The 16602-nt window shown below is 37.5% G+C and overlaps 1 protein-coding gene across 1 annotated transcript in view; it reads right to left on the minus strand.

The window, feature by feature from the left end:
- The window catches only part of DNAH7 (dynein, axonemal, heavy chain 7), a 250129-nt gene that overhangs the window by 174457 nt on the left and 59070 nt on the right, over positions 1–16602 (minus strand). Inside the window, 3 exon segments of the mRNA XM_008563289.1 lie at positions 8242–8428; positions 10533–11218; positions 13195–13341. Of these exon segments, the coding sequence (XP_008561511.1) occupies positions 8242–8428; positions 10533–11218; positions 13195–13341 (1020 nt within the window).

Here is a 16602-nt window from a genome sequence, read left to right on the forward strand (position 1 = left end):
ACAGACCTGGTTTCTAATCCCACACTCTGCTCCTTATTACCTGTGTGACCTTGGATCAGTTGTTAAACGAGTCTCTTTTCTTCTTGTCTTTATAATGGGGATCAGAGCCCTCTCTCAAAGTTGGTATGAGGACCAAATTAGACAACACATCTGAAGTAACCAATATGGTGCCTGGAACACACATACACTTGAAACTACCCTTTCCACTTTCCTTCCCATCACTGCCTCTTGGGACAGAGAGACAGACAGACAGACAGACTCTGGAGAAACAGGGAGAATGAGGCGCTCCACCAGTTTTATAAAGTTAAAATGAACGTTTTATAATCTGCCATCCTTCAAGAAAGACATTTATCATAGTAAGATAAAACTGACTTGAAATCCCTTTAGGCATTGCCATCAGATCCTGGCATGGAGTTGAATGATTGAGTGAATACAGGATGAGTGAGGCCTGCGGGCACCCAGAGGAACTCAGAGAACACACCCTCGATGGTGTGCCAGGCTGGTCCGTAGGAGCTATGTTCTCGGGACATGACAATAAGATGTTGTAACATGGAGCTACTAGAAATTTGAAACTTAGCCTGACTTCCCTGACAGTCTAATTACTTTCTGTCTCCTGGAGGGGAAAAATGAATTATTAACTGTCATATTTTTTCGTTGAAGAAACAATTTTACAACTTTTATGTGTCTTCTTTTGCTTCACAAGCATCACCAATCTCATCAGCAAGAAGGACAATCTACTGGTTGATTTACATTTCTCAACCAAATGACTGTGATATCAGGAACCTGAAACTTTAATTTGGGCATATAGAGCAAGCTTTCTAATTACTTGCTTTCAGGGAGCTTCATGGAAAATACAATTTTGTATACTTAATGGAATTAAGCTCAACCCTGCCTCGTATACTTCTGGAAGCATAAATTTCCTAATCAGAAAGCCCTGGACAACAGAAAACTGGTAAGATCCTCATTAAATCTTTTGCACTAAGAAAGGAAATGTGGGTTGACTGAGTAGAACAATAAGCCCCCTTACAATTTTAAGATTCTTTGACCTCATCAGGGGTAGAAATTCTTTCATTTAAGACCCAGGATATTTCTAGAATTAATGCAGATCTCAGGGCCTACTTACCTAAAATTGAATTTTCAAAGAAACGTTTTCAGAATAAACTCAGAAGCCTTAGAATTAGCAATATTCAACAACCTATCTCAATTATTCATTTACCCATTCAACAAATATTTATTGAGGACCTGCTACACATCAGTCACTGTTCCCAGTGCTTGGGCAACAACAGTGAACAAAACAAAGACCCATGGGAGAGACAGACAATAAACAACAAACATAATCATTCATAAATTATATAGTCATTTCGAAGATGATAGATACTTCAAAGAAAAGGGGGATAAGGAGTACAAAAAAGGCAAAAGCAGATCAATTTTAAACTGTGTGTGTCAATGTGTGTCTCTTCATAAAGGTGATACTTGAGAAAAGACTTCAAGGAAGTAAGGTATTAGCTCTGTAGATGGTTAGAGGTGGTAGAGCATTCCAGGGAGAGGCCCCAGCCAGTGCAAAGGCCCTAGGGTAGAGTGTATTTGGTATTCAGGATTAAAAAAAAGGAGGAGGAGGAAGACAGTGTTGCCAGAATAGAGTAAATAAAGTGGAAATTTATAAGGACAGAGAGTTAAAAGTTGAGTGAGCAGATCAAGAACTTTCCATTTAATGAAATCATTGAAATGTCCCCACCCAGAAGCATTTCTTTTTTTTTTTTTTTTCCTTTTTTTTTTTGTCTTTTTTCCTGTCCGGCAACGGATCACAACCCTCAGTGTCACGCCCGTACCGGACCGGACCGGCAACGGGATCGCAACCCTCGGTGTTGCACCCACACCTCACTCAGCCAGTGAGCGGGAACCGGTCTGTATGTGGGATCCGAACCCTCGGCGGGAGTGCCGCCGCGCTCCCAAGCGGCGCACTGTAGCAGTGCGCCACCGGGCCGGCCCGAGAAGCATTTCTTACCTGGATACTAAGATTACTTAATCCAGTAAGATAATCTTTACTAGATTTCAACTAGTGAAGCCAAAAATTGAGAAGCAATGTTGTGGTAAACTTATTGAGTGAATTGGTAAGAAGGGTCACCCCCATTTTCACTCCTTAATTCCCAGACCCAGGTACTCTGCCTATGGGAGAAACCATATATTGGAGCTGGCAGAGAACATATGCCAGGAGCACTCCAGAACTGAACCCCAAACTCACAAACTATTGTCTTCCCTCAGGTACAGCAAATGAGCCTTTAATATGAGCCATTCTACTTTTGACAAGGTCAGTGCTCATAGTAGGACCCGTCAATCTCATGGTTGTCAATCAATTGCTTCATTCCCCTTGTAACGTGAGTCCCTTAGCAGAAGCAATGTTGTGTGGAAACTGTGACAATGAGTAAGTCATTCAGTAAGTCAGTGAATGACAGCATTGGCAGAAGCTGGGATGGGAAAAGAAAATCTGGTGCCACAAATCACTGCTCTCTTCCATACTGAAAGAGGGCCAGTGCATTCAATTACCTCTGAATGGCTGCTTGGTCCCTCCAGGTGTAGTGCTGTATCAGAAGCATTATGTTAATTTCTGCTGTTGGTGGGTTGAGCACTCAACAGTGTTGGTGAAGGGCAGTCTGTGATGGTAAATTCTCCCATTATTGCCATTCCTGCCATCATGACTTCTTTATTTTTAGCTAGAGTATCCCAGTTTGGTGAGGAAAGTTCTGGTTTAGGCTTGCTTTCCTGGATTAATTATTAATTGCTTTAAAATCCCAAAAGTTCCCAAGTTTGGACAGTATATTACATTATTATGCTATTTCACAGGTCACTGTGCACACACTGATGTGTGCTAGTTGACATTCACAAAATAGGTCAACTGGTCAACCATATAATTAAGTGCCTCTTCTTGCAGTGGTACCTTTTTTAAATCACTCACTTGGAACACGAATATGCTCACATTCTCATCTATTCTGTGATCCCTTATATACCTCTTCCCCAGACCTCTTTGTTACCTCTTGTTTCTTCCAGGTCCTTGATTATGCAACAAAACTGTTTGCTACTGATCAAGATCAATGAAGATCCACAATTCTGACCATCTCTCTTTCCAAGCAAGGTTTAAAAAAAAAAAAATTGTAGTTGTAGCCACTAGAATGATTCCCTTCCTATTGTGCCTTAAGGCCAACACAAAGTGGAGCTGTAATTTCCACTTCTGGATGGTGCAAGCAAATTCTGCATAAACATCTGTAAATGAGTCTCTAATTTATTTAAATCTTATCAAGGATTTTCTATCATTATCATTTCAATCTCATTGAGATAGCCCATCAAGGAAGCAGTTTGGTCAACAAAGCAAGTAAACAGAAGCACTCACACCTCCTTGACTAGCACACTGAAACCAGGATCTCTGGTGTATTAGTCTGTTTCTGTTGCTTATAATAAAGTATTTGGAACTGGGTAATTTATAAGAAAATGAAATTTATTGCTTACGGTTTTGAAGGTTGGGAAGTCCAAAGTCCAGGGAACATATCTGGTGAGGGTCTTCTTTGGTGGTGGCTTTACAGCATCATGGGGGTCTCACATGGCAGCATACGGCAGAGCAGAGAGAGAGAGACTCTCTCTTCTCTCTCTTTTTAAAGCCCTTAGAACCATGCCCTTGACCACCATTATTACTCCATTCACTACTGGATGGTCCTGCAATGTAATCACCTCTTCAAGTCCCCATCTTTAACTACCATAATAGGATTTTCCACCCTCTTAACTATCACAATGGGGATCAAGCTTCTACTACATGGAACTTGGGGACATGACTCAATCCATATCATCTGGTAAGTGCATTCACATCAACACATTTGACACATGTAACTTAGGTTCTTTTCTCCGTAGACAAGCACCATTATAATACATTGCCACCTATATTTCTTCAAAATTCTGCCAAGACTTCTTGCAAGGGAGTTTGAAGGTCAAGTTACCCTGAGTCAATCAAATGCACCCAAATGTCCCCATTTGCAGTTCTTACCATGCTACGCTTTTCTAATAAGTAAACTACCTTTCACATAACAGCTGGAAAAGCTGTAAATTAAATTACATTGTAATTTGGCAACCCATTGGATCAGAGCCTATAACTCATTTTTAGCTATGCCAAACTTGTAACTGTGAGAAATAAGAGGCTCTTTGGAGGCAATCACAGAAGGTCCTTAGTCTTCTGACCACGTCTTGAGCAGAGAATTTAAAATTTAAATTAGTTCATTTCTTCGATCTTTCCAGTGCTTTTGAAATAATTTGACCCTTCTTACATCCCTTGTAATTCAAATTCTTATCATATTGACCTATTCCAGCAGACACCTGGTCTACCAAAGACTTGCCTGTAAAATAGACTGTTCATTCCAGAAGACCAAGAACATTAAGTAAATGATTTTTGCACTATATGCTAAGCACTGCCAATGTCCTATTTTTAAATTATAATTATTGATCTTCAGTACCCTGAAACCTAATTGGTTCATAAACAATCCTAGATCCCATCCTTGAGATTCTGGTATATTCATTCAAGTTCAGTGCAGAATCCCTCTTGGTATATTAAAGAAAAAGGGATTTAACACGGGAAATGAAGTGATTGAGGGAGGACACGTCAGGCTGGGCTTGCAGGAGAGACTTCTAAAACACTGTGGAAATGACTTTCCAGGGGTTACTACCTCTAACACAATCAGGATCAAAGAAAACCACCACCGGAGCTACTGAATTCAAGAACCCACCATGGTGGTTGCGATGCTAGGGACCAGAGGGTGGGATCAGAAAGCTACCATTATTCCTGCCTCTCAATACCCATAAAACTGGTGGTCAGACATTGAAGTTCTACTGGGGGAAAAAAAAAAAGTCAGGTGCCCATGATCTTGCTTGATGGCAAAAATAGCGAAAAAGACAGAAAGATGGCCACTGTTTCACTTATGCCTTTCAAATCCCAAGTGAGTGAATCTAATTGGTGAAATCAAATTCACTTCCACAAACTTACATGCTAGAGAGTCTGGAAGATTTTGTTTTTAGCTTTTCAGCTCACTAGAAAGAAGTGAGATGCTTGGTGTCCCGTGGTCATATTAACTACAGTAAAGGGAAAAAGAAAAATAAAGAATGACTTCCTAAGTTTCTAGCCTAAGCAACAGGGGGAATGATGTTTATTCAGACTGGGTTAGACTAGGAGAGGAAATGCCTTAGGGAGAAATTCAAAAGTGCCATCTTCTACCCTTAATGGAATACTAATAAAGACTTGGGTGGGTCAAAAGCCAACTTTGAGGGTGAAATGTAGTATACATGAAGAGGGATCATCCACTTCTTTCACTTCTATCTGGTGGGCAATTAACTGGTTCCCATTTCTGAATTTTAGGAAGGGGGCCCAAGAGAATTCCTAATAAAGTGCCTGAAAAGAGAGGAGGCTGACATCTTCATCCCCAGCTGGAAGTCTGCTCAGTCACCAGGTGCACTGACCTACTGTAATGCTACCAGGGCAGAAACAGAACCCTGGGGGGAGATGGTGTGGTGTGACAGCCAGGTGAAGGAGAGGCCACCATATGCTCGAGGCCACCATATGCTCAAAGCTACTAAGAAGCACAGAAGATGGATCCTGCCTTTCTGCAGACCCTACTTTTGGGCTATAGAAAGCAGATTTGTGAAATACTGCTACAGTATGAGACAAAGGGACACACACATCAGAGGCATGTGGCAAAAGCCACAATCGGAAGGTTTGAAGATGCAGCCAAGTCTTGCAGAGGATGAGCAAACCTAGGGGAGATGCTCAAGATGGGGTCCCTCAGCAGCCAGAGCTGGGCTGGAGTCTTCATGTGTCACCCTGAGTTACCTGTGCACTTCACCTGTCCACAACTACTCAAAAAGCCAGACCAGTTGTGATGAGCAGCAGTAAAGGGCAGCACCTGGACATCACTGATAGGAGGCTGTCCATCTCATGAGCACCGACAGAAAGAACTTCCCACTTTGCAGGATCAGTTACATCAGGACATGCTCTTTCACTCTCCTCCTTTCTCTCTCTCTCTCTCTCTGTCTCTCTCTCTCTCTCTCTCTCTGCCTCTTCCTGTCTCTCTCCTCATCTCTCCCTCCTTCCTTCTCTTCATCTCATTCCTGTCTTTGATAAGCACAGGAAGGAGAGAAATCTAACTCATCTCCACAAACTTAGATGCCAGAGAGTCTGAGAGAAGTAATGTGGGAAAGTAATCCCCACATCTCCCCACCACTGGAGCCTCTGGTTTACCTGAACTGTGGTGAGGAGGAGAGTTCAGGGTGGACATGAGATCGAAGCTTTGAAACAGGTACAGCTAAATCTTCCTAGACAAAACTATCTTAATAAACAAAAGTGACTGAAAAATTCTGTTTTGGACTCTAAGGTCAATAAGGGAACTTCTCCCAGTGAGAAAGGAACTTTGGCCAAGCATAGTCGGTAGTAGATACCAAAACATAAAATTATTACATATTTACACTTCAAAGAACCAAAACATTTTTAATCAAGTCAGTTATATTAACGATAGCATTTACATTTTATTTTTAACCTCTGAGGCTCTTCTCTTGGCAAAGTATACCTTTAAAAGGATCTTCATTAGGAACCCCTAACAATGAAAGCGATAACCTTTTATACAAGCAATTAATCCAGTGGCCCCTACTACATGGGTCATCTCCTTAGACTTCCTGAGGGAGTATGGATTTATGTTTATTTTCAGAGCTTTGGAGAATATGAACAGAAGCTGCACTGAATAGTAACATATTGAGAAAGAGAAAGGGCAGAGCAGTTGAGGAGGACAATCAAGTCTTCCAGCAATAGTAAATGAAATGTCACCCCCCCCCCAAAACACCTGCCTATTTAGGAGAGAGAGCAAGCAATGTTCTTTGTTTGTTTGTTTTTAATTAAGCAGTTTGATGGGACCAAAATCTGCTTCCTTTATTTACTAGTCCCAGCACGGATGCCTCTAGGCATTGAAATATCTGTAAAAAATCTTAGCAACATGGGATTTTGAAGAGTATTTTGATCAAATACCAAAAGAAACTTTAAAAAAAAAATTACATTAACTAGAAGAATAAGAGCATCTACTTTTTGCTTTTTTGGGCAACAAAAATATTCTACTTTATCTCTGTCCAAATGAAAATGTACATACATTGTAAGCGTTTTGCACTGTTATAAGGAAACTATATATGAAAGACTAAATTTATAAAATAAATGAATTAGAAATGATTAAGTGTGTTACAAAGTGACTCACTAATAGGTTCTTTAAATATGGAATTAATTCCAGAGTGATTAATTTTATAAAAGTTTGGTTTACACAGAGATTTGTTTCAAACATTACATAAAATTAGGTAAATTTACTAAATAAATAAACCCATGTCCATTTTTCTGAATATTTTCCTATGGAATTCTATAGCTGATATCAATATAGCATTATCAGTATTAAGGATTATAGTCACAATTTTAAAAGTTAAAATAATAAAGATATGCATATTTCTATTTCAGGTAAGAAAATTTTATGATAATACTTGTCCTATCTAACAGTATTGTATTTAATCAAAATACCAGTATAGAAGTTTAATGAATTTAATGATATAATTTAATAACTAATTTTTTTTCTGTTTTAATCTTAACTTCAATAATACACAAACAAAGCTTCATGGCAGTAAATAAATGCCTTCTGAATTGAACAAAAACCATACTTTTTTCTGTATTACTGGTTCTTACTAAATTCCTTCCTTAGCTTAAATTTTAAGTTCTCCTTCACAGTATTTATGTATTTTTTAATTTCATTATTGCACTTTGTTTGCATTTATTGGACTCTTTAGATCTATTTATCTTTGCAACTCATCTATTTTTTAGATCCCTACCAGAGACACTTGTTGATTGAGTGGCTGGCATGCTGGCATGTTTCCACCACGGTGCATTTCCGTGGTGTTGCAGGCTGTTACAAGGAGGCCCCAGAAGACACAAGACAGCAAGTACCTAGCACAATGTCTCGCTACCAGAGCGTCCAGGAAGAACCCCTAGTAGAACCAAAGGTCATTCAATAATGCAAACTCAACCTGGACCTCAAGAAGCAATCAGGGCACAATAACTACTTTTGCTTTTGATATTGCTTGATAAAAACAGAATGTACATGGGAAAAAGATAATGGCTTACATGGATTTTTGAAAACAAAAGCATATCACTTCAACCAAATAATCACATTTTTGGAAATTTTTACCTACCTGCATGACATTTTTCATTATATCTCTCCACATTTTATCCACAGCTGTAAATCGTCTGCCTTCCTCAGGCATTTGAGACATAATGTCTGGAGAGATGAAAATGGGCTCCAGATACAGCCACGTGGCTTGGACCTTGAGCCATTCATCCAGAATCTCCTGAAGCAGCAGGAGCTTGCCCTCCCATTCTCTGAGGAGCAAAACACAGTGGCTCTTATCAGCAGCTGACCAAGCAATGTTTCAGATGGCAAAACTCAAATCTGCAGCTTGACTTGTATACAATGTTGTTATTCCAACTTGCATTTATCTTGTTTCATTCTAAGATAAATCACTAGATTTGTTCTATAAAATACACTTCAAAATAATATTATCAACATTCATGCTTGTACTAATATACACATTAAGATATACCTATCTACAAATGGGCTGGTTTCTGTATATGTCATAGCAACAAACCTTTCTGAAATCCAATTCCATGGCTAAAAGGTACAGATTGAGAGATGAGATTCTAGAGACAGTAAAAGTGCTCTCAATGAAGGATACTCTGAATTTCTGAGGAGATATAGTTATATCCAAGACCCATTTCCCTAAACATTCTCCCCCTCCTTTAATTTAGGCCCATAAAATCTTTATTTCCAGAATAAAATATTTCAATTTATAAGATGTAACTGGCATTTAAACAAAAATCTATGCAGTCCTAAATATATTAGTGTGGTACTCAGGAAAAGAGGCATAAATTCTTAATATGGAGAATATAAATAATAACTTAATTTTCCTCAAGAATAAATATTATAATTATTCCGTATATTAACAATTTTCCAAGCACAGTTCTAAGGTCACTACGTGTTTCTACTTCATTCTCACAACAGCCTTCGGAGGTAGGGTTCATTGTAATATCCATTTTTGGATAGGGAGACCGAGGCAAACAAAAGTAAGTGCCAGGCTCAAGTTCACTCAACTAATAAACGGTAGAGCCAAGATTTGAACGAGACAGCTGTAGTCACTCCGCTGTCAGAGACAGCATAGCCTCAAAGAATAGTGATTTATTAATAGCAACAGAACTTAGAGGTGGGAGCTTTATATGTATATTAACACATTCGTTATCATTTATAAGTGCTGATCTGTAATTTTAAATTGCTAAAACCAAGAAATGTAAATAGGAGCTCACCAAGTCATAGGCATTTTCAAATGCCTTTCTAAAATACTTTTCTTTCAATGTCTATCAATGAATTTGTTTAACCTATTTGCATAAGAAGACACAAATGTGTCTGCTTTCTTCTAGCATTCATCCCTCTTACTCTATCTAATCTCTGTCTGATGCAGAAAATTTCCCACTAGCTAATGACATCATGCATAGTCCCTAAAACAAGAATCTAGATATTCCACTCTCAGAGTAGTTTAAAAATTCTTCTTTTGATATGCACACCAGAACAAGCAGGCAGAGGAGGCAGAACAGGCACACAGAGAATGAGCCAACTCCCAATCAGAGCATGCTCAAGTTTATGATAACATATCAATAACCAGAGGCAGATACTACCAAGCAATTGATTTCCACTTGCCATGCAAGTTCACGTGGAAAATGATAGTCTAATTTGGATGTATTCTGTTTTTAAGGTGAAATGTAAACTGCTTAATCCAAATTACAAAACCTGAAAACATTGAGGAATAAGGCTTTAATTTAATTGGCTGGGTCTGTCTGATGCTTAAAACTCCAGACTAAAATGATAGTTTTATTATTTTGCACTCATGAGTATTAACCATCCTTCATGCATCTGAGTAGAAGTTACAATAGATGTTCAGGGATCATCTATGACAACTAGTATATTTGGAAAATGACATTAGTATCTTCAGTTTTATAGTTTGTATATTCTATAAACTATGTTCACCAACAAAAATTATTTTTACAGATGCTCAGGGATCACCTATGACAAATTAATTAATATATCTGGAAAAAAGACATTATTTTCACTTGACTAACTTATACATTGTATAATCTATGTTCACAGACAGAAATTTAATTTTGAGAGTCAAAAAATAAGATCAGATTGTAGGCAATAAAAATGAATATCTGGATAATGATTGTTCACTGTCATCATGATGAATGTAAAAGTTAACAAACCACTAAGATAATAGCAAATGATCAGTACTCTTCCAAAAGCAATGAAGGTTATCATTTCTCATGATGAACTATTTTAAATATTAAGCATAAAATGCAGAATCACTTCTCAAAAGAACTTCAAATACAAGTGATTTGGTAACATAGTATAAACATTGTCAGATAAATATCACTTTACCTTATTTGTTTTTCATAAGGCTTAATGAAAGAAGATCCTCTCATAGTTTGTGTTTTAATAATATGGTCATCCAACAACATCTGAATTTCATCAACTGATGACAAAATGAACGTTTCAGTTTCTCTATAAGAAAGAATGACAAATTCCACTCCATCCCATTCATTAATCATCTTCTCCATGGCCTTTTCTAGAGAATACTCTTTGCTGGCTGCTTCACTAATAGCTTCAAATCTGTCTAAATATGGTTCCAGATTCATGTCTAAAAAAGAGAAGACAGTGGAGTCATCTGCTGGCTGCAGGGGGTAGCCAACAATGGCAGACATGGCCTCCCAGTGCCTGGGGCGCAAACCAGGATTACAGATCACTTGAATGAGAGGAATGTGCTTCTTGAAGTCTTCTACCCTTGATCTTACTTTCTTCGTCATTGCCAATGCATTTGGGGAATCATGGAAGACTTTCTCCAGTTTATATAGTCCTCTCCAGTAATTTCCAACGTCTGTTTCTACCTGGTCTGGATTCACCATGTGGTACGGTCCTTCTGTCCATGCTCTATATTTGTTGCTAAATTCAGAAGCAGTTTCATAGAGACGAAGATAAGCATTCAAACCATCTTGGATTTTTTTACGTTGGGGATATATTGATGGTAGCCAACCAAATGCCTCCTCTTCAGCATTAAACTGCTCAATCTGAAAGGATACATATTAAATACATTAGTTTACATTAGCTATTTTGAAAGTGAATTATATTGAAAATTAAGATTTTTAAAATATCTATTTCAAATGTTACCCCCAAAAACTCTCTCTAAGCCCTAAAGTTAAACTTCAATAATCTAGAAAAACTGAGAAGTAATCTCTTTTTCCTATTTATTAATTTTTTTAATTGACAAATAAAAATTGTATATATTCATGGTGTACGACATGATGTTCTGAAATATGTATACAATGTGGAATGGGTAAATTAAGTTAATTAATATGTGTTACCTCACATACATACTTATTTTTCAAGTACACAATACATTATTACTAACTATAGTCACCATGCTGTACAACAGATCTCTTGAACTTATTCTTTCTAATTGAAATTTTGTATCCTTTGACCCACATCCCCCCAATCTCTGCTTTCCCCACCCCTCGCTCCTGATAGCCACCATTCTGCTCTCGGCTTCTATGAATTTGATTTTTTTAGATCCCTCATATAAGTGAGATCATGAGGTATATGTCTTTTCTGAGCCTGGCTTATTTCACTTAACATAACATCTTCCAGGCTCATCCAGGTTGTTACAAAAGACAGGATTTCCTTTTTAAAAAATTTCCTAAGGCTAAATAGTATTCTTCTATCTCCTCTTGATTATAGTTTTCAGTAAACAACGTCTGGTTAAGTTAGTTAAAATAATCAAATAAATTTACCTATATAAAGAAGTTTTTGCCAGCCCGGGTATACTAAAGTTATAGCTTCATTCATTAATTAGTAAGAACTTAAGTACTTTTAATATACACAGCATTGTGTTGGATACTGTGGAAAACAGAAAAAAGTACCAATTCTAAGGAGTTAAAAATCCAGCTCAGGAGACAAGACATACATAGATGGAAATTTAAATAGCAATTGTTCAGTAGTAATATAAGGCAATAGAGAAGATGTCCCGGAACATAATGGTTCAATACAAAATAAACAGAACATAGAATAAATTCTAACACTCAGAGGTGGGAGACAGTGATGAAATATCTGCACAGTCTCAGATGTTTTTGCAGAGAAGATGCAACTGTAGTTGGAACTTGAAGAGGAAAAGGAGATGCAAAGAAATAATTACATTTCTCTTTAATTAGTTGTGAAATATGTGAGGATGGGGTAGTTTGGAGGAGAAATTTACAGAATTGGAAAGTGTGAGCTAGTTATATCAATTGTGCAGGTTACTTAAAATTTCAGTGGCCTCCTTTTGTAAAAAGAAACTACAGAGTTAATTTCTCTTTTCTCAATGTGTGTTGACACATTTGTGATTATTACAAACTATTTAATTACCCGAACTGATAAAATATTAAAATCTTATAATGCAAGAAAAATGGTAGAGCATCATAATATAGTGTGTTTTCATATTTCTCCTTTTCTTAAAAAAATATAATTAAGAATTCGAACACCTTATATGGCAAAGGGCACAGCTTTCCCTCCTCCAGCACCTTCTAATGAGAAATCTGATATCTGAAGAAGCAGTATTGGGAACAAAGTGGCTTGGTGAGAGGAAATAATCGTCCAGCTTAAAAACACAGCTGCCAAATCTAAGCTGGCGGCTACCACGAGGGAAAAACTACACAGTAACCAGTTGCTATCATTTGCCTGCTTCTGCTCAAAGATAGGGATTCCCAACCATCGTAATACGATGCACATGATTAAATAGTACAAAGTAAAAATTAAGAAGCAGACTGAGACATAACTCTATCTTTAAACTAAAAGATGAAGGCCACTGAAATGTATCACTACCGATAGAAAACACAATGCTGCTTCTCCTTGAAGCATGTCTTTAAAATCTATTTGTGTCATTTCTATTGTTCTCTAATTAAATGTATTTAAACTGTGTTGTTTGAATCTATTTCTTAATAGTGAATACCCCAGATAAATTCAATACTTTTTCATTTGAACTAATTCATCCTCAAGAGTTTTTCAATTCTACCTTCTCCGCTGCCAAATCCAACTTTCCATTCAGTGTTTGAGCCTTTTTCAGGTACCGCTGTACATCCTGAAGATCTCCAAATGCATAAAATTCTTCTGCCTGTTTAGCATAACTCTCCAACTCCTCCACAAACCGTTCACACCGTAACTAATAAAAGCAATTATTCGTTGTTACTGTTTCTGAAAGTTAAAACCTCTCAGCCTCAAGAGAAAATTTAAATACTTGTAAAAGTTATCATCATCATAATTATTATATTTTGTCACTGGCAAAACATAAAGAAAAAGACGATCTGGAAGATGACTGAAATCTAAAATATCATAATTTTTAAAGTTTAAAATTAATGAATTACGAGTCTTCTATCAGATTAGAAAAAGTTTACTCTGTACTATCTATGTAAGAAGTTCTAGTGGGCTGGCCGGTTAGCTCAGTTAGTTAGAGCAGGGTGCTCATAACACCAAGATCCAGGATTTGATTGCTGTACCGACTAGCAGCAAAAAAAAAAAAAAGTTCTAACTACTAAAATGAATAAAAATGTTTTAAACAATGTATTCTTTACTATGCTGAAGAATTTATGCTAACAAATGATTTGCAAGCATTTGAAAAGTCTCATAACAACCAAATATGGGCTAAAACAAAATTGATTTTTTAAGTGCTGTAGAGATATCTGTGGCATTTTTACAAACGACTGGAAAAACAACTGGATTTCTTTAATTGTGTTCTGATACTCAGATATCACTTCAGTTAGCAACACTAAAACAAGATATTCCAAGGTTCTTTTTCTTGTTCCACGGGCTTTCTTCATGAGAAATGTGAAAGGTAAATAAACACAGACTTAGAAGCTTTAAAACTATAGTGTTCCAATGTAAAACAGGTGTGTGTGTTTTTAATAAGCAAGGCTTATTAGAAAATTGTCATTGGTAAGGCATTCCAAAATAAATGGCTCTAAAAAACAGCTCTTTATAAAATGTTCAAAAGTCAAATCTAGGTTATTCAATCACCACAAAAATTCCTTGAACTATTTAAGTCAAGTGCACAGATAGGATGTGGGGGGGGGGTGAGGAGGGGGTGGAGAGGAACAGGTAAAGGGGCATGAATAAGCAAGGCTTATTAGAAAATTGTCATTGGTAAGGCATTCCAAAATAAATGGCTCTAAAAAACAGCTCTTTATAAAATATTCAAAAGTCAAATCTAGGTTATTCAATCACCACAAAAATTCCTTGAACTATTTAAGTCAAGTGCACAGATAGGATGTGGGGGGGCGAAGAGGGGGTGGAGAGGAACAGGTAAAGGGGCATGAAAATCAAGTACAATGTATTTTGAGAAGTAAAATTAAATTAAATTAAATTTAACAAAAAAATAGGTTTTTTATTTTATAGATTTTTCTAGGTTGTTTTCTGTCTTCTTTTGCTAGTTTCCTGGCAAATTTATTGCTCTGGCCTCATGGGGGAAGGAAAATGAGGGGAAAAATTAATCAACATTATGTATAGTTTGTGGAATAGAATACTTTGGAACAAAGTATAGATAATTCTGGGCCACTTAGCAATTTTCTAAGGGTCTATTATATTCTAACTTAAGCGTCTAATATTTACTATTCATGATGTTTTCCACAGGATTTTTAAATTTTTGAAATGGCCTAAATGTAAAATAGAAATATAAACTACAGTTTAAAATGAAGGATTTTTTAAGTCTATGGATTATTCTTTAAGTAACATATTCTTCCAATTAATTGTATTTGCTGCAATGTAGTTGAAAGAGAGCTGGGCTTGCTATCAAAGAATGTCTCTACTGGCTGACCTGGAGCAAGTCTCTCAGTCCTTGGAAACCTTAGTTCCTTCCTCTGTAAAATGAGACTGAAAATATTAAGTCATTTATTCAGCCAATAACCATGGAGTGCTCACGGTATTCCTGTGTGTCAGTCCCTGTGCTAGCCAGTGGGAGAAAAATGGAGAAAAGGTAAAAATAAAACAGGCCTGCTCTTGAGGAGCTGACCATCCAATGGGGAGACAGACCTGCAACCGTCAGATCATTATTCTCCAGTGGAGATGTGTTCAGGGTGTGCTGAGAGCAGAGGAGCAGCACTGAGGTGTGCCTGAGAGGGCTCCTCAGAAGGTGGACGGAGTGTGCTCGACAGACAAGCATGGGTGGGCATGGGGTGTGTCCTGGAGGTAATGGAAGGAATCTGCAGCAGAGCAAGGATCCAGAAGTTGCTCGGGGTTACTGGAAAGTCATGAGCAAGTAGTGGTAGAGGTAGGAGATGAGGCTGGACAGGTAGACAGGGCAAACCCCAAATCATCTGGTATGTGAGACCAAAAAAAAAAAAAAATGCTGGTGTTATTGAATGCTAGAATGATGATTCTGGGCACAGTGCCTAGGAGAGTCTGAGCAATTACGAGGTTTGATATTCAAAGAAAAAATAATAATAACTGAAAATAGTACAGATGCTCCTTGACTTATGACAGGGTTACATCCCAATAAACCCATTTTAAGTCGAAAATGTATTTAATACCCCAATAAACCCATCATATAGTCAAAAAATCATAAGTCAAACCATCATAAGATGGGGACCAACTGTCCTGTGAACTGTATAAGACAATACTATTTTTTTGAACAGTAACTTGTGGGCAATATATTCCAATGTTTTCTATTATCTTGCAAAATCAAGAAATGACCCGACATTGATCAATACACAACTCATTCACTCCTTAATCACCCAATAAGCATTATAGAAGATCCAATATGTATACTATCTTGCACTAAGATGGTATCAGAAAGCTAAACTATACGGCCTATGAAATAAAGGAGTTGACAATGCTATGTAAAGAGTAAAAATTTAAACATTTCTATAAAATGAAAATAACTTAAAAGATCTATGATGACAACCTTAAGACCTTCTTGATATTGTTCTGTTTTCTCTTTAACGATTTTCCTGTGTTCTTCAAAAATTTCATCCATTCTTCCATACCACTGGAAAACATTATTATTTAGCCTAATGTCTGCTGGAGAAAAGTTTGCACACTCAATGAGGAAGGCGAGGCAGTTTTTGGAATCCACTAATCTCTGTTCTAAGTCAATCATATCAGTGCCTTCCACTTTCTGAATGTAAGCCTGAGGGAAAACAAAAATTACAGACGGCATTTTAATGAACAGCTCATGTCAAAAAATCGCTTATGAAAGTACATTGCATAAATACACACAGACATATTAGAAGTAAAGACTTTTGGTTCAAGATAAGGGACTGCAGCACAGTTTACTTCTCATCCCTCCTAAACACCTCACTAAAATGGCAGGAAAAGGGCCGGCCCGGTGGTGCACTGCTACAGTGCGCTGCTTAGGAGCACGGCGGTGCTCCCGCCGAGGGTTCGGATCCCACATACAGACCAGTTGCTCACTGGCTGAGCGAGGTGCGGG

The sequence above is a fragment of the Galeopterus variegatus genome, unplaced genomic scaffold (assembly GCF_000696425.1).
Source record: "Galeopterus variegatus unplaced genomic scaffold, G_variegatus-3.0.2 Scaffold172, whole genome shotgun sequence".
Classification (NCBI taxonomy): Eukaryota; Metazoa; Chordata; class Mammalia; order Dermoptera; family Cynocephalidae; genus Galeopterus; species Galeopterus variegatus.